Raw genomic sequence first — 19,679 nt, 5'->3', positions numbered from 1 at the left:
AATCAATCAGATTCAATTTAACTAGAACTACACCAGACATAACACTTTTTGAATAGTATACTGTTCTTTGTGCTTATTTTAATTCCATACTAATTATATTATTGACCAACAATATTGTGTTTAGAGTGCGCTTTTTTCCACAAACACGAACCCCAGCCATAATTAAAATATAAACTTATTCAGACAAATCCAGCTAAAGGGCAGAAAGGAGCAAATCATAACCCTTTTTCAGAGATCATAATAAATGATAAAACAACCACCACATTCTGAAAATAAGCAGAAATTAAGCCACTGGTTTAGAGTGAGATTTGGTCCTTAAACATAATACATAATATCTCCTATCAAAGCATATCACCTTCTCTCTTGTTGCATACAAGGATGCAATCAGTTCAAAAATAAAATGTCTTCATTAGTGTTTTTGCATTACATGCAAGGTAGGAATCCAAATCCCAGAGTCAGGGTGGTCAGTCATCCTTCTATGCCAAATTCTTTCCTTCACCAGAGTTAACCAGTACTTCAGAACTAGAAAATCCAGACTCTGATTATTCACTCAGCTGCAGGCATTACACACACCATATATATAGTGTACCATTTAAAATGAGTTATGTCATTTTTGTACACTTTTCATTGTTATTCTGTCTTTGCTCTGCCATGTTTTGTGTCTCTTGGATTATCAATTGTTGCAATTGTTTGCCTAAAATGTAATGTTTGTGTGACTAAATCAAGACATGACCTTAAAACTTTTACTTTAAATTAAAACTAAAAAAAAAACAAAAAAAAAAAACTTAACATGTCTCAGGCTTGATCAACATAAAAAATTACTCTTCTAGTTTAATAACTGTAAAGTTTCAAGTTTACTTAATTTATATGGCACATATAACAGCCACAAGACTGACAAATGTGTTTTTCAACATTATAAAAGCAAGATACAAAAGGAGAGATAAAAAAGAAAAAGAAAAATATAAACAGATAAGAAATGAAAATATAATATAATTAACTGGTGTAATCAAGTTAATTAGTTTCACATGAGTCATAGGGGTCTTAATGATACTTCCTCTCCCAGAATGTATAAAAGTGGAACTTTGCATTATTGTGATTGTAATTGTGTTCTTTTAGTTGCATATTCTGTGAGACATTTTGTTTTTTGATATTGTTTGCTATCAGCCAATTGTTGCATTGCTGATCATGATTTCGGTGATCGATAGATCTGTCCTTTACAACACACGCAGCGATCTCAGATCAGTTCATCCAGACATTTTAATCTGATTCGCAATCTTGTTTGAGGAACCAAATGAGGCAGAAATCAGTTTTCAAGATTAACAGACCCAGGATTGGCCAAATCCTTTTAGATCATTTAAGCGAGGTACGAAGAACGAACCCCAATGTGGTGTGGTGCTGTACCTTCAGTCACTGAGTGCTACGATTTGATGGTTGACCTAACGGTGTGCTGTGTGTTTGTAGTGAGATTTCTGCACCTGATAAAACAGGTATGGGATTAAGTCATCGATTAACTCCCTCATTGAACCCTGCTTTTCTGATGTGTGAGAATTGCATTCACTTTTACACCACACCGCTTTTTTTAAACTGGAATTTTATTATTGAAATAAAGTTTTGCATTTTTGATATCCATGTCTTGGACCCTTCTAACACTAATGAACCTGTGTTCCCATTTTACAAATTTAGTTTCCTGGCAACAGGGTGGCCTACCTTGCATGGTAAGATTTTATAAACCAATTTCTGTATGATTCCACCACTAAAACAAACTAAATCCTTGTTTCAGTTGTGAAAAAGTGTGCTCGCTGGGTGGCAAATTCAGTGTTAAAATGGGAATTTGAATTGTATTTTGATCTTTGGATTCACTTAATCTTGAAAAGCGTAGTGCATAATCTCTGAGAAACACGCCTGAAGAAAAAAAAACACCAAACCAAACTATTTTGTGAATATTTACTAGCTGTTTGCTTTTTGTAAATGGCGAAAAGGTGTTAGTACAAATCTCTGGCTGTAATCAATCAGAAAAAAATATTTTATAGAAAGAGAAATCAAAAGTAACACTGACATTGTGATAAAAAAAAAAAAAAACTACTGAGAAATGAGTCCAAGAGCAAAATCTCTTATCATTTGTTAGATGAGTGAAACATAAACAAATAACAACTGATCCAATTCAAGAAACATTTTTTTAGCTGTATTTTTATACTACGGCCAACGAAATATAGTGTGACATGTTTTAGACCAGTGATCACCAAACTTGTTCCTGGAGGGCCAGTGTCCTGCAGATTTTAGCTCCAACCCTAATCAAACACACCTGAACGAGCCAATCAAGGTCTTACTAGGTATACTTGAAACATCCAGGCAGGTGTGTTGAGGAGAGTTGGTGCTAAACCCTGCAGGGACACCGGCCCTCCAGGAACGAGATTGGTGACCCCTGTTTTAGACGGTTTGATAAACAAGAAAAAGGAAACGTTTACCTCCAGTTGCTATGGTGATTTGTCTCACTTGGTGTCCATAGAAAGGGAAGTCAAAGGTTAGTGCCACTCGCTAATGAAGAGACCAGGAGGATGTTTAAGAAAAAAACAAGAGTAGGAGAGAAAAACAAGAAATGTAGGCAGTGAGTTAAAATGGCAAGAACAAAACAAAACAAACAAACAATCTAAACATAAATGCATCTTTTTTGTTTTTGGACCATTTTCACAAGCTCAACATTAATTATTACTTCTATTAATAACAATAATAATAATAATAACAACAACAACAATGAGTGTAAATAATAAATATTAGTGTGCCATGGCTTTTATTTTAAAATGTAATTTCACCACAATCACCTGGGATAGTATTTACACATGCTATGAAGTTTACCACAGATGCGCAGCTGTACACTTTACGGTTTCTGTGTGTTTCACAATTCTTTAACAAGATTAATGCTGCTTTAGGGTTTTTGCATTGAGCAATCTAACTGCCTGACACCTGATTGAGAATTAAAAGTTATCTCAAAGTTCCTGTCTCAAAGTTCATGTATTGTAAAAGAGACTTTTTTTATCTCAATGTGTCTTTCCAGGTAAAATAAAGGTTATAATAATATTAATAATAATTATTGTAATAATCATTGACACTGATAAAATAAAAATAACATTTAAATTAATTTTACTAATTCAATGGCAGTTTCATTCAGTGAACATAGCTTTATGTGCAATGCAGCCATGTATGTCAGGTCAAAAACTATGACCTGCGTAGTGCAACCATGAACCTAAATGATTTTAGCAAATGGCTGCAATATAACAAAGAGTGAAAAATTTAAGGGGGTCTAAATACTTTCCGTATTGTCCGTAAGAGCACTGTATTATCACAAACGGAAAAGTCATCTCATCACATTGTTGTTCTTTCCTCAGTGGTACCTGATAAGAATACTCATTTATGCTTATTAGGAACATTTTTAAGCTCTTTATTTATCCATAATTTGTCATTTGGAAACAGAGTCTTTTATAAGTTCGATCGACTCAACACAAAAATGAATATAATTAGAAACAAGAACCTGATCATTCAAATCCAAGCTATCACAAATGCCAGTTTGTAAAGTCAAAACAGCTTTGCAGCTTGTTATTACTTGCATTAGTCCAGTTTGTGAAAGTAATTTTTTCTGTCTTTCAACATGCTGTAAAACTGTAAGGAGAAAAATTGCTTTATGGTCATGACCCAAGTGTGAAAAAAATGTGACGTAAACTCGGGCCATCGGGGGAATAGAGACAATTGCATTCTGGCTTGTACATATATTCAGAGTTAATTGATTACTAGTTTTGCTTGTCTTTTTTATATCAGGGTTTAAATATCTGAATGTTGCTTTCTTAGTAATACATCATATGGAAGTTGAGTGGAAATGCTCAAGCAGTGCATTATCAAAAGAACCATTTATTGCTCCCATATTGAATATTTTAAGATAGGTAGAAATGTTAAAAATGTGTCTTCTTGTTTTAGAGCAGGGGTATCAAACTCAATTTCTAGACGGCCACTGCCCTGCATAGCTCACTTCCAGCCATGCTTTAACACACTCAAATGTAGGTAATAAACAAGCCAAAAGCACTCAAATAGTTTGATCAGGTGTGTTTAATTAGGGTTGGATCTAAACTGTGCAAAGTCGCGGCTGCCCCAGGAACTCCAGGACTTTGACACCAGTGTTTTAGAGCAGTATGTTTAAACTAAGTCCTGGAGGGCCGGTGTCTAGCAGATTTTAGCTGCAACTTGCCTCAACACACCTGCAAGGATATTTCTAGAAAGCCTAGTAAGAGCTTGATTAGCTAACCCAGATGTGTCTAATTGGGGTTGGAACTAAACTTTGCAGGACACCGGCCCTCCAGGGCCAAGTTTGGACACAACTGTTTTAGAGTGTTTACGAAACTGAATTACAGTACATGAAATCACCTAAATCACATGTAGGCTACTATGAGTATGTATTTCTTCACATTTTCAATTTACACAAATGTATAAATGTGAGCTACCGCTACAATGAACTGCATAAATAAAAACAAACATCTTTTACAATACTATCTTAATATACTACCCTGACTATTTACCAAAAAATTAGGTTCTCCATTGGTACATTTGCTAAATTACAATGATCAATAAGAGAAATGAAAGAATGAGCATTTAATGTTTAAATGTGAAACTGCACATTTAAATTCTGCGTAGCTGGGTGTTTTAGATGTCACTGGCCCACAAGCCATACAAAAAATAAATAAATAAATAAATAAATCCACTCTGTCAAAACTCAAATATCCGGCTTAACAAGCTTGTAGTAAGACCAAGCAAACATGGAAAAAATATATATAAATTGCACATTTCTTTGAAGTTGATTATAGACAAAGCTTTGTTTTCAGTTACAAAATTATATTAATTTTTCTGTAGATTATATACTTCTTGCATCTCAGCATGCTCTATGTGAAAGCTTCTTGAGCTCATTGAAAAACCTTCCATTTTAAGACACTAAGGCCCAATCTCAATTCTATTTTTGTACCCCAAACCCCTTCCCTTGGCCTTTACAACCGAAGGTTAAGGGAAAGGGCTTTAAAATTTACCCCTAAAATTGGGACAGCACCTGCACACGTCATTATATGTCATCCTATCTCTTGCTTCATATGAGATCAGACGATGGCGACTGCTGTAGTTATTCCAGTTGTGCTATTTTTTGGTATTTATCTTCAGAACATCACTGAAGACATATATTATGTTATCATAATGCTCTAATGAGGCAATAAGATCATAACTATACTGCGCATTTACAAAGTGGCCATATTCATCTATGCAAACACACAAAAACAACACTAACATTATAGAAGACACTGTAAAAAAATCATTCCCAGTCCCTAGACTTTTCTGACAGGGTATTCGAGTTTCATCGAGTGTCAGAATGTTGTGGGACTGCTATACAGGAGTTATGATTATGAATTATAGATTGTGAAATTTAGAGGGTTTTTTTGTGTTTTTTTATTTTATTTTATTTTAAGTATGACGGTAAAACACAAACGCGGTTATGAATACATTGAAACACATGTTTGTTTGTCGTAAAAATTCATAATACAGACAAAAAAATACTAATTTGTGGATCTCCTTACTTCTTGGGTTCAGCAATACTGCCGTTGTGGCTGGTGTAGTCTGGGAAATTTTCTTACCCCTTGGTTTTGAGTGTAGTCCTGAAAAATCTTCTTTCAAAGGGCTATTCACCCCTTCCCCTTAGCCCTATGCCTTCAAGGTAAAGAGAATTGGCACACCCTGACCCCTTGACGCGAACGCTCAAAACGAGGGGTAGGGATAAGGGGAAGGGCTAAGGAGTAGAATTGGGATTGGGCCTAAGGGCCTACTCACACTATGCCATCCGTACCGTGCCCAGGCCCGTTTCCCGGATCGTTTGAGAAGTGTGAGTGCGCTGAATCGGGCTCAAGCACGGTTCACTTGGCCGGCCCTGGCCCGGTTGGAAGAGGTGTGCCTGAGCACGGATCACTTGGGCTTTCGCGCGGTACGCTTGTGTGTGAGTGCAAAACGCGCCAAAGCCTGAAACCGAAAGCGAGACGTGTCTTTTAAGGGGCTGTTTCATATGGATTTATTAATCATTCTTACTGTTCAGTGATCGCAAACTGCCGTAGTTTATTAAAGACGCAAACTCCTCACAGCACGCCAGCTGCGCGCCTTCAGCAGACCTCCTCATTCCTGCAGCACGAGAGCTTTATGACTGTTTATGAGCGCCAAAAGTGGCGGATCTGTTCAGCGAAATATCTGACTGCGTGTCCCCGCATCCCTAAGGACTGTTTGGCGAAATATTTGACGGCATATCAAACGACTGAAACGATATAACTAGAGAAATCTCCACTGTGCTACTGGGTGAGAGCGTATGGCAAGCCGTTTTAGCATTTAAACCTTGTTCTGACTATCCATAAATATATTTAGAGATATCTCTAATTATATTTTGACTAGTCATAATTATAATTCGACTAGTCAGAATGACAATTAGAGATATCTGCAATTACAATTGTACTAGTACGAAATCAGATTGGCGATATCTGCAAATAGGCTATATTATGACTAGTCATTCCTCCATTGACTTCCATTGAAAAATATTTGCAGATATCTCTAACTAAGTTTTGACTCGTCAAAAATCCAACTCAAGATATCTACAACTGTAATTCGACTATTAGTAAATTAATTAGAGATATCTTCAAATATATTTGTAAATATCTCTAAATATGATGAATTAAAGACATCTCCAAATGTATTATGACTAGTAAAAACTCAGTTAGAGATATCTCTAATTACAATTGTGACGAGTCAAAACTCCTTTAGAGATATCTGCAAATATTTTTCAATAGAAGTCAATAGAGGAATATGACTAGTCATAATATATTTGCAGATATCTCCAATCTGATTTCGTACTAGTACAATTGCAATTGCAGATATCTTTAATTTTTATTCTGACTAGTCGAATTATAATTATTACTAGTCAAAATATAATTAAAGATATCTCTAAATATATTTATGGAGTCAGAACAAAGATTTAAATGCTAAAAAGGCTTGCCATAGAGTGCGCTTCTGAACAGCGCAGCAGCGATGACGTAAGCGTGCCAAGGCCCGATATGGTGTGAGCGCGGGCCGTCGGGGGAGACGGGAGCAAGCATGCTTTGGCCCGGTTCGAGGCAACTGTACCTAGTGTGAGTACGGCCTAAGTGTGCTCTCTCCATACCTTCAAGGCTTGTGTTCTGAGCCCCCTGTTCTAAAGTTTTTACACCCATGACTACCCCGCTCACCATAGCAACACCACTGTTAAATTTGTGTACGACACTATGGTGTTGTGACATTTCACAGGGGGATTTTCATCAGTGGGGCCTGTGTTGAGCAAGGGTAACTAACTTTCAGTTTTTGGAGTCCAGATAGAGAAGGGCTGACTTGGAGACTTGAAAAGGCCCAGCAGAGACACTGCTTCTTTAGGGAACTGAAGAAGAAGATTACTCACAAACTAATGATGTCCTAACAATGCTTCATAGAGAGTATCTTAAGCTACTGCATTGGCATATGAGAGCATAGGGACAACATGTGTACGGCAGTTTGTCTCGTCAGCTGGTTGTACACAAAGATGGCGAACTACTCAAGTTAAGAAACCAGTGTTAATTATTCTACTTCTTTTATCAGGTAACAATCACCCATGAATCCAGGTCCTGAACTGCTACAAATTGAAAATCCAGATTATCTAAAAATAAGTAGTGGGCTATGTATCATCCAACAAAATGTGGGAAGTTTAGTTAATAAAATTGATGATGTTCGCGTCTGGGCAATTTCAACTGATTGTGACATCACAGTTACATCAGAAACACGGCTGAAATCATCAATTGCAAACAAAATGATCACATTGATGGGCATGTTAATAGGACAGATCATGTTAGAAAAGAGGGCAAAATAGCAATGTATGTTAAAGTGGTATTCTGTTGTACCTGGATGGAGTCAATCAGCAAGCCAATATTTTTTAAACTGGTGGTAATTATGATTTTTTTTCCAGCAGTATGGATCTCATGGTAATGGACTTGCATGCAAATCATAGTTGACTCTTCATCAGGAAGATTGATGGAAGGTGATTTTATGGCTGATATGATAATATAGATGATATGATTTTAAGGTGAGTCAAGAAATGACTCCTGAAAAAAACCTGTCTATGAACTGTAATGAAACCAGAACAGATGTGAACACAATATGCAGGAGTTTCATTACAATTTCAGACGATACCGAATATATTAAAGGCTAATTAAGACATCACATTATTGTTGTAAGTGGCATTAATGAGTCTCCTAGAGAAGTGATGTCTGAATCTGAAAAAAAGTGAGAAAACTGCAACTTGACCACCGGAATATAGAGTTGGATTGGGCTCTCAGAGTTGGGTAATCCATGGCATCAGTAGAGAAGCCACAACCGATTGTTTAATTTTTGTGGCTAAAAGACAAACTTGCAGTACTATAACGCAAACTACTTGAAGGGTTATGGCATCTTTATTACTGAAGACTTCTCTGAATGCATCCGGCAAAGAAGGAGAAAACTACTTGCAGCAATGAAGCCAGCTCAGGAAGGAAGCCATATTGCATATTTAACATATGACAAATAGTGCATCCACCAGTTCACAATCTATCAAAACCAAGGAAGGCAAGGGTTCAGAGTTTAACTCAATACACTTATTATCAGCTATACACTATTTTTAATAATTACATCAGTTTTATTGTAGTACTTTTTAGAATTTTTTTTTATTTTTTAAGAGGGTTTTTACTGTGGCAAGCATAAGGCGCAGCTGTGTAAAAATCATGCTGTCAAATCATCATCCTAATATGCCACTGTGAGGTGGGTGGATTATCTCAGCAAAAGAGATGTGCTCACTAACACATATTCAGACAAAGTGAACAATATTTGAGAAAAGACCTTTTGTGTACATAATGTTTTGGAGCTTTGAGCTCAGCTCGTGAAAAATAGGGAAAAAAAACAAAGTGCTGTATTTATATTTTAGTTCATATTTCTCAAGTCAACATAATCCAGATTAATAAATTTTGTTTTATTGGCCCATGTTAGCTAAGTACATATTTCAGCAAGAATACAAGACAATGTATGGTTGTCTCACCGATGCTTGTCGGTGTGTGCTAGATAAGATAGAATGCACTCTGACAGGTCCTAGATGCACTGAATCAAGATCCATCCAAAGATTCTTTGTTCGATTTTCACCAGGACCAAAACTGCACCAGGAGTAGTACCTCTGAGAGTCTTCCTAAAAGAAAAATAAAGACATTATGTGAATGATGTATTAAGCCATAAAAATATCAGGGATGATCAAAGAAAAATATTCAGAAAAAAACAAAGAAGAATTCAATAGAAAGAAAGAAAAGTTCCAGAATCGGTATCGGACATTACTTTTCTATTAAAGTGTTATTGCAGGGGTATTTCTGTTCGTGGTAATGGCAGATTTTGAAATCCTATTAAAAGGACCTGTGATGTCTGTGTTACTTTGAACAGTTTAATACTGCTTAGACATTGCATACAGGGTAATCCCAACAAATTTGTAAACTATGAATTCATTTCAAATCTGTATTTTCTATTAAAGGTTCTACAAAAAGTACAAAGAAAAATATCTCCTTAGATAGAAACTATATATGTCAGGAATTTCAATCAAGACTTAAAATATGTCATATAACTTAAACAGCACTCATCAAAGATACAAATTACTAATGACTACACAGCAAAAATCCCTGGTGTTAAATTTTCAAGGTTGGTGCAAAATCAACAGTATTAGCATTATTTAACACTACATGGTAATTAAAAACACTGCTGTTGTTATTTGAAAGTGTGAAACATAAGTGTATTTTCAAATATTTAAAGGCCACACCTCCATTAACAGTCAGACGGCATGTTGCGGTCCACCTTTTTCGTTTACTCAAAGGCAAAGAAGTAGGTAAATCAGATTTATAATTATGACACAGTTCACCTGAATTAAATGTTTATTTTTTAAATTGGACACTAGTGGGAAAAACCCATTTGATCTTTTTTTTCTCATTATGATAAATCCAGGCAACATTGTAAATGTAATGTAATGTACTTGTAAATGTAAATTTGATACCTTGTGAAGTCATGGACACAATGTCTAGGCCAGGGACTGAAAATGTTATTATCATACATACACATGATATTAAACATGCATTTTCAAATTTTAAAAACCCACGCCTCAGACCACGTCTTTGTTTACAATTTTAGGAATCAAATGTTTATTTCTATAAACACAGAACTCTACACATGATATGGACTTCAGGACTTCGGTCTTGTTAAATCTTGTATTGGTGGTGAAGTCCAGATACCAGTCCTATCTTGTCTTGTACGTTGTCCTGGGCTAGAGTATCTACTGGGCACTCGTATCTTGTGTTTTTGTCTCCATCTTTGTATGAGCGCGGTCTTGGCTGTGGCAGAGTGTGGCTGTTTACACACAACCATGTGATGATATATTGTGTGATGTTATCTAGTCCCATTTCATGGTCTTTGTTAGTCTGATGTCTTGTCCCTGCCACCTTGTTTTCCTATTATTTATCATAATGTTTACCTGCCCTCTTGTCAAGTTAATGGTTTGCTTTTCCTATTTATTCTCCCAGTGTGGTCTGTCCTGTGCTGGTCTGTTGCCTTTTGTTAATCTGTCAAGAAGCCAAGTTGAGTCGTATCATGTTAAATTGTCATGTCATTTCAGTTAATGTATTAACTGTTTTTCCCAACCTCCACTGGGTTGTATAAATTGATTTTTGTTTCTTTTACCTGGACTAAAATTCTTGGTTTTTACATTTGGAACCTTGCCTCTTCTTCTTCACCCCAAAACCTGACACAAGAGGTAAAACATGAACACCTTAGATCACTTTGTTCCCAGGTTATGTTTAATATGAACCACCCTGCTATTAATTTGTTAATGTTACCTCATGAAGTCACATACACAAATTTTAAGTTCTAATAAACTGTAGATTCTTAAAACAATTGTAAATATTGGTCAGGGCATTTAACATTAGAATGTGCCCTTCGACCTAACACAATTGCTGTCTTTTCCACTTTAAACTGCTCAGTTGTTCATGAGCTAAAGCAGGTCAGTGTTATGACAAATAATGTTGAGTTATACCATTATTTATCACAAATGGTTGGAGAATTTGTAGGAAATTAAAATCTATTTAAAAAAGAAAATTGTGAAATATGGGTCTATGGGTAAAACTACTGTATCATGATGCATAAATTGGCAGGTGCACACCAGACTTAATATTGAAATAACATAGTCATTTTTAAAGGCTCTAGGTTGTCCCTGAATTCAAATCTATTTATGGACTTTTTAAAGGCTATATTTCTAGCCTCATTCTGCACAGAATAAATGTTTTACTTGTCATGTTCAGATTTTTGTTATAATTCAACCATAAGTGCCATGTGAAGTGAACTCTAGTGTTCTCTAACTTTGTGTGTAAAGACGAGATGTGCAGGTCATAAATTTGCAGATGCTTTTGCACATGTACTGCGAGACATGCCCTCTCATGCTGCGTTCACACCAGACGCGGAACGTGCAGATAGATCGCGCTATTCGCAGGTAAAAAGCCTCTTGAACATTTGAGCTTACCCGCTTCATTCGGCGCCCCCAGAGCCATAAGACTTCCCAGTTCCGCCAGAGGTGTGTGACTTCCCATAGTCTAAGTGCCTCCTGAACCAGAGCTTCCAGACCCACTGAGGATGTCTGAACTGCCAGTGCTTCCCAAACCAGAGCCTCCTGACCCACTGGGGTCATATGAACTGCCAGTACTTCCTGAATTGTCTGTACAGTAATTTTTTGCTGAACCAAAGCCTCCTTACCCACTGGGGTTGTGTGAACTCCCAGTGCCTCTTGAACCAAAGCCTCCTGACCCTCTAGGATTGTCTAAACTGTCAGTGCCTCCTGATTCACTGGCGTTGTCTAAACCCCCAGTGCCTCATGAACGTACTTTGTCTCTCCTATAAGGCTTTTCTAGAATTATGCATCTTAAATAATGAACTCGCAAAAGATATGTGAAGATTTCATATTACTTTTTCATGCTTATAACCCGAAAATAGATGAGTCAGATTTTATTTTAGAGAGCAGGCATAAGGTTCAGCTTTGTCTTCTTAATTTACTGTCTGATTCAGGCTCAAACTGATACGGCTAACAGTAACACTGACTAACAGTAGTTACACAACTAGCGCATGCTAGAAGAAGTGTGTCACTTCCTGGTCAAGTTGAGCAGAACCGCAAATCACAGCACATTATGTTAGCTGAAATATGATAGTCATTTTTATGTTAACTGAGTAGCAGTATATAATTAAAGTAAGATATGTGAATAAATAACAGGATATTTTTTTTTTTGTTTCAAATGAAACATGAGGACAGACTGTTTTGCACCCCATAAACACAATCAAGCCTTAAAAATACACGCTGGACCCTGTCCAGTCACTGTCATCAATAAATGTCCCAGCTTTTTATCTGCTCAGACTTATTTCTAGGTGGGCCTATAAAAATTGCTGCACACTCAACTGAGGAAACTCCTGTATTTTTAAATCAATCAGAGGATGACTGACTATTGGCAAAATTGTTTTCAGATAAGTGTGCCATATGCATCAGAGGTTTAGCCACAGGTCTGTGGGCTGTGCTTATCATGACCTCTGAGGCTAAGACTAAACTTCATGCAACCGTCTGTTTTTTTTTTTTTTTTTTTTAACTTTGCCTGTCTGACTATCCTAATAAAAGCTGCATTCTGGATCTGACCCTTTGTTGTCACCTCCACTTATTTCAGATATATCCCCCTTTCCTCATAAAATAATTAACAAATAAGTGCCGGATCTGGTAAAATGTGAAAGCCCCTTTCCCTTCAAACTCTATCTGAGTGTGAGGATAACTGGCCTGATCATGACGATCACTGACAGACAGTGGTGAAAAGAGTACTGAAAAATCATACTCAAATAAAAGTACCATTACTTACCTAAAAATGTAGTGCAAGTAGAGTAAAAGTATCTGTTGTAAATATTACTCAAAGTATGAGTAAAAAGTAGCCCTTTCAAAAGTGCTCAAGAGTAGTGAGTATTACGACGTGAAAAGCTGATGCGTTTACATGTAATTTGTGGATGTGTGTAAACGTAATATTCTGTAGTGAATTTAGTTATTGCCCAGCAGGCACACAACTTCATAAGAAGTTAATATTAGGTTAGATTTAGGTTGTGATTTCAGGTGACTAAAATTCAATGTCTAACCAGCGTCTAAGGACAACATTATTTTGATGTCCAATAATGTCATCAAATGACGTTGATAATTGGTTGATTTTAGGTTGTTAGAAAGTGACCAAAATCCAATGTCGAGCCAACATCTTATACCAACGTAATATTGACGTCAAATACTGACATTTATTCATCAGGTATGGCAACCAAAATCCAACATCTGATAGATGTCATAGTGGTAACATCACAAATAACGTCAAGCTGTAACATCATAAGACATTGATATTTGGTTGGTTTTAGGTTGGACATTGACGTTGGCCTGACATTCAGTTCTAATGTCAACCCTATTTTCATTTCCAAAAAAAAAAAAATCCAACTACCATGACATTAGGGTACAACGTCAATCTGACATCATGTTGACATCTTATGCCTGCTGGGTGTTTAAGGCCATTTTGTCAACATACAGTAAATATCGGTCATCTTCTCATCAGTGATATGCAACTTGACAGTCTCTGGATCAATGCTTCCAAAAGGTTGGCTGCATTTACAGTATAAAGTGCCCAAATCTTGAGGTGGTACATTATGATGCGATTTTCCTTCTATGTGCAATCCGATAGGACAGGAATCACAGGACTGATTTTTCTAATCCTCATAGACAGAAAAAAATAAAGTAGTGACGACAGGTTGAAGAAAAGTAGTGGAGTAAAAGTACAGATACAGCACTAAAAATGCACATTTATAAAACTATTACAATTCCTGAGAAAAAACTACTCAATTACAGTAATTTGAGTATTTGTAATTAGTTACTTTACACCATTGCTGACAGATGGAGATTCAGCTGTGGAAATAAAGGGTTAAAGTTCATTTTCTCAACAATACCACAGTATAGCCAACCTAGTGCTGTGTTTGCTTCTTTCATTGTTCTGAAGATTGATAAAATAACCTACCCTGCATTGTGTGATTCACTGACCATTTATTATTAAAGGAAGGAGCAGCAAAGACATATGTATGTGAATTTGCCAAGTACTGTTACAGTTCATACTGTAAAAGTCCATCTATTAGCCCAATGACGAAAGTAACAGCATGGTTGAAGGTTAAATGTGTGTAAGTTTTTCCCAGCAATTTTGAAAATAATTATGTAATTTATTAAGATTTTTTTCCCAAATTTAATCTGACTCCAATTCTCAAGTGATCATTAAAATGATATATTTTTTCTAATTAGTAATGTATTACATTCATTAAAAGTGAATAAATTTGGACATTTGATTATTTCAGATTCACTATACTTTCAGTTATTCTTTCATTGTGGACCAATTGTCATTCTGAGTCCATGTGTGGCCAGTTTCACATGCCTTCCACATTTAGGCTTTGCCAGCTGGATTCTTAGTCAGAGGTTTGGAGGCGACTAGTACCTTTTCAGTTGGCTGCCAACTGTTTGCTCTGTGACAATAAAAGGTAGTCTACCCAGTCTTTTACCATGCAAACTTGCCAGATCAAAAGTGGCCAGTAAGCTAAAGGCCTACAAATAAGTGCTTCCTGCTTCTTTATTTGTGATCCTCTAGTTTGATCCACACTGGCTGTAAAACACCCAAGGGCAACAAAAGTGTCCATACAAATTTACTGGTAATAATGATTTCAGTCTAATTCAAAATAAATGAAATATAACATTTTATTTGTCAGGTAAGATTGTATTATGCCAATTACAATCAGTAAGCCAATGCAGAGATGCTACTGTAAATATACAACAAAGAGTTAGAGATGCATACCTGACCAGAGAAGTACGTTACAGCATATAAGTCTCAGAGACTCAAATGCTGCAACTGGGTGTCTTGGCTATTTTCATTAAAATTTATGAAACATGGCTTACTATGTGGTTTGGCAATATGTGCTAACATTAGACTATAAGCGTACAATAAAAATAATCAACATCAGCCTTTATAAATGTATAAAGTACAATACATTTATCCCATATAAAAATAAAGGGAAGCAATCAGTTAAATGTGCAGAATCAGTGTATGTGGTTATTGTCACCGACTCAGTCCCAGTCATTCCCCTCGCTGGCCAGCAGAGGCCACCATCACCGGACTTTTAGCATTACATCATCCACTTAAACTGATAAGCGCACACACCTGAGACTCATCCAGTTAACGACCCACGCTCACAGATATAAGCCACACACACACACACACCAGTCCAGTGCGAAGTCTTGTTCTGCCACGGCTAACATCTCTGAGTGTTATTCCCTTGCCTGATCTCCCGTGTATTATCCTGGACTGTTTCTGACTCTGAGTTGCCTTCTGCCTGCCCGGAACCTTGTATCTGGACTCTGAACCACGCCGCCTGCCCTTGACCCACGCCTGATATCTGGACTCTGAACTACGCCGCCTGCCACTGATCCATGCCTGTTCTATCACTCTGTGATTGTCAGCTGCCAGCCCTTCGACCCATATTGAATACTGTTGATGTGAGTTCGCACGTAAGTGCGCATTGTATGATTGTGTTTGAACTGTGTCTAATAAATATACTGCAAATGGATCCCTCCGTGTCAGGCTCCTCGTTATAGTTATATAAATCAATATGTTAACTTATCCTCGCGCTCAGCTGAAACATGTTACCTGAGAACATTTAACAGATCCAAAAAAGGACCAAAGAGTCCTTAGAAATACACAAGATGAATCACATTTCACATTTAAAAACTATAGAGAGATGACATCCAGTGGCAGATCTAAGATGGATTGGTTAACATGCACTGCTCTCAGCCAAGTAGGTGAGCACAGAGCTCCCAATGACTGTTTAGTGCATAATCAGTTTGGAGAAAAAAATCAGAGCTACAGCAAGGGCTTGTCAGTGGGAGTTTCTTGGACAGGGTGACTGATGATCGCTTACCAAAGGAAGACGTCACTGGAGCACATTTAAACAGATATCATTCTATGACATTACTTTTCACCAAGGAGGACACCAGCATCCAAAAACAGGGCAAAACATGATCCAAATGTCTTATCTTTCTATGAGGAATATTGGTTTAAACATTTCAATAATTTTCTCACATGTTTGGTGGCAAACTGGCTATCCTCAGCCCATCATTGCTCGTAAAGAACTAGACCATTCTTGGATGCTGCTTTTGTATCAAATCATAAATACAATCACCTATTGTTGACATCACCTGTTTCAAATAACATAATTATTTAGCTTATTTACCTGAAAACTAGTCCTCAACTGTTCCTGTCACATTTTTTTTTGGGAATATATTGCAGGTCTGACTGACAGAAAAGGATTTATATTTACGAATAAATTAAGTTGACCAGATAAAACTTAAAATATGTTGTGTTCATATTGTCTACAATGAAATACAAGTCAAAGAAAAATTTGGAAATCACTTCTTTCAATTTTTATTTGCGTTTTCCATACTGTCTTAACTTTTTCTGATTTGGGGTTGTAGACACATGCTGCTTGCATATTTATGTAGTAAAGTTTGTGTTAAAGACTTTAGCCTTCTATATATTAATAAGAAATTGAAAGAAAAAAAACACAAATGTCAGGACATGTCAACACTTTTGTGCACCAAACCCCCTGGATCTCTAAGGGTTCAATAAATATAAAAGAATATTAACAAATAATAACAAATTACATATTCTTTATTATATTGTATTTTACACTACATTCCAACTTTTTCTAAATTTTACTTGTATGTTGTTAAGAAAATATTACAGTGTCATGGTCTGTCACCTGCATGTTGTCATTACGATCATTTGGGCTTGTTTTCTTGGTGCACATGCCATTGTTTTGACAGCTCGCCATGTGCTCCGCTGTCTCACCCCACCAACTCGTCAGTTAACTCATTAGATCATAATCATGTCATTATTTACACCCATCTCTAATTTAACTTCTATTAGTCTCCCGATTTATTCTTCTCATTCTCATTGTCTTATCATTCGTGTATGTTGTACCTTACGCTGTGGTCTCTCAGATCTTGTCTTGTCCAGTCTTGTTACCGTTGAGACTCCAGTGCCAGTTTTGAATTTGTTTTGGTTTGGACCTTTTCCTTTTTTTTCTTTTGTCAGATTGCCCCTGCGGCTCTCAGACGTGGCAGACGCATTTCTCCGCACGTCCTGCTCAAGTCCCTCTATACCGCCCACTAGTGATCCCCCACTCCCTCTCCGGTCGCCTTGCATCCCACCTGGGCACTCTCATTCTGGCCGCTGGCACAGCAGTATTATCCACTTGTTGACCGCCAGTTTGGACCACCATGCGCCTCCTGCTGGATTAATTTAGAATTGCCAGACCCCGCCAAGAACCAAAGCTCCATGCTAACAATCCCCCACTTTATGATGGGGACCCCAACTCCTGTTGGGGCATCTTATCATAGTGTGCTCTAGTTTTTGCCCTGCAGCCCTGTCATTAGGCCTCAGAGGTGCCCAGGGTGACGTATATCCTGACCCTGTTCACTGGGAGAGCATGTGAGTGAGGCACTGCAGTTTGGGATGCCAGGGCATCTTTTGCCATTTTTTGAGGACTTCTGGGAGGAGATGATCAAACTCTTTGACCAGTCTGCACAGGGGGATGAGGCGGGCTGCCTGGTTGGCACAACTTTGCCAGGAGGGTCACTCCATCAAAAAATTTGCAATCCATTTTAAAACTTTAGCTGCCTGATGTGACTGGAATGAAGGCGACCTGCATTCCAGATTTCCTGAGGGTCTGAATGAAGAGATCCAAAATGAGATCACTTTACATGAGCTTCCCCGTCACCTTGAGACCCTTATTAATCTGGCTCTCCATGTGGAGAGGCGCCTCCGCCATCAGTGGTGGTCCGTTCACTCCTCCTGGAGGGTTGACGATGTTTCCGTCTAACAAGCTAGCCCTTCTACTCCTTCCTCATCTGAGCCTGAGCCCATGCAGATGGGACGTATGCACCTCACACTTCAAGAAATAGAGGCCGCCTTGCTCAGGGCCTGTGCCTCTACTGCGGTGCCCTTTAAAAGCCAAGGCCCATAAGTAAAATGGGGGATGCTGGTGGGTGCTTCTCCCTGTCTGAATTCCCACCACTCTTGCACCTTGTTTCCCATCACCAGCCAACATTAAAGATCCCTTAATTCCACCTCTGCCCTGCTTGATTCAGGGGCTGAGGGCAATTTCCTTGACTGTACCACGGCCAAACAGAGGGGTATTCCCGCCATTCCTCTCCCATCTCCCATTTTTGTCTAGTCGTTAGCTGGTCAGCTCATCAACACCATTACCAAGATCACACCCTGTGTAAGTCTTGTCATGTCCGGCAATCATCGTGAGGCCATTGAGCTGTACCTTTTTGATTCACAGGGTTCCCTTGTAGTCCTGGGGCATCCCTGGCTGGCACAGCACAAACATCATGTTGATTGAGTCTTGGGAGAGACCCAGGGCACTTCTCCGCCCAAGGGTCGCTTGTATTTCCTTTCTGGTCCAGAAAGAGAGGCTATGAATAGGTATATTCAGGAGTCACTTAATACTGGTCTTATATGTCCCTCATCATCACCTGAAGATGAGGGGTTCTTCGTTGTGAAGAAGAAGGATGGCTCCCTGCGTCCCTGTATTGACTACATAGGGCTAAACAACATCGCGATAAAGAACAGGTACATTTTACCTCTTATGTCATTTGCTTCTAGGTTGTTGCAGGGAGCGCAGGTGTTCACCAAGTTAGGCATTTGTATTGCTTATCACTTGGAACGCATTCATAAGAGAGATGAGTGGAAGAGAGCCTTTAAAACCCCTTCAGTACACTTTGAATATCTGCTCTCACCCTTTGGTCTGACCAATGCCCCAGCTGTCCTCCAGGCCCTGGTTAACGATGTGATAAGATACATGGTAAATAAGTTTGTCTTTGTGTACCTGGATGATATTCTCATTTTCTCATACTCTTCACAGGAACACACTCAGCATGTGCGTCACATTCTCCAACGTCTACTAGAGAATCAACTCTTTGTTAAGGCGGAGAAGTGCGAGTTCCACACCAGTTCGGTTATGTTCCTGGGGTATGTCATCTTGGCTGAGGGAATCAGAGCTGATCCTAATAAGGTAAAGGCTGTTGCCAAGTGGTCAGTCCCCAACACCCACAAGGCTCTGCAGCATTTCCTGGGTTTTTCCAATTTTTATAGGCAACAATTTATTGTAGAGGTACATGCCTCTGATGTCAGGGTAGGCGCGGTCCTGTCTCAGTTCTCATCCAAAGATGGGAAGATGCATCCTTTCTCACTCATCGCCTGAGCCCAGCAGAATGTAATTACGACATTGGTAACAGGGTCTCAGTGGAGGATCTCGAAAGAGTCCTCCACTGCCTGACCTCCTAGAATTCTAGTTCCTGGAGCCAACAGCTTTCATGGGCAGAGTATGCCCACAATTCCCTGCCGGTAAACATCTACAGGTATGTCACCATTCCTCTGCTCTATGGGTTATCAACCTCCTTTGTTTTCTTC

At 38.2% G+C, this 19,679-nt stretch overlaps 1 protein-coding gene across 2 annotated transcripts in view; it reads right to left on the bottom strand.

The window, feature by feature from the left end:
* plxdc1 (plexin domain containing 1) overlaps positions 1-19,679 on the bottom strand; it is a 98,041-nt gene that overhangs the window by 45,011 nt on the left and 33,351 nt on the right. Inside the window, exons 3-4 of one of the 2 annotated variants that reach the window (XM_005156124.6) lie at positions 9,131-9,274; positions 2,466-2,535 (exon numbers count right to left, since the gene is read on the bottom strand). In XM_005156124.6, coding sequence (XP_005156181.1) covers positions 2,466-2,535; positions 9,131-9,274 — 214 coding nt within the window. 2 annotated transcript variants of the gene reach the window in all.

This window comes from Danio rerio, chromosome 12 (assembly GCF_049306965.1).
Source record: "Danio rerio strain Tuebingen ecotype United States chromosome 12, GRCz12tu, whole genome shotgun sequence".
NCBI classification, from domain to species: Eukaryota; Metazoa; Chordata; class Actinopteri; order Cypriniformes; family Danionidae; genus Danio; species Danio rerio.
The sequence above is the reverse complement of the archived record's forward strand: the minus strand, read 5'-3'. Positions and strand labels throughout refer to the sequence as shown.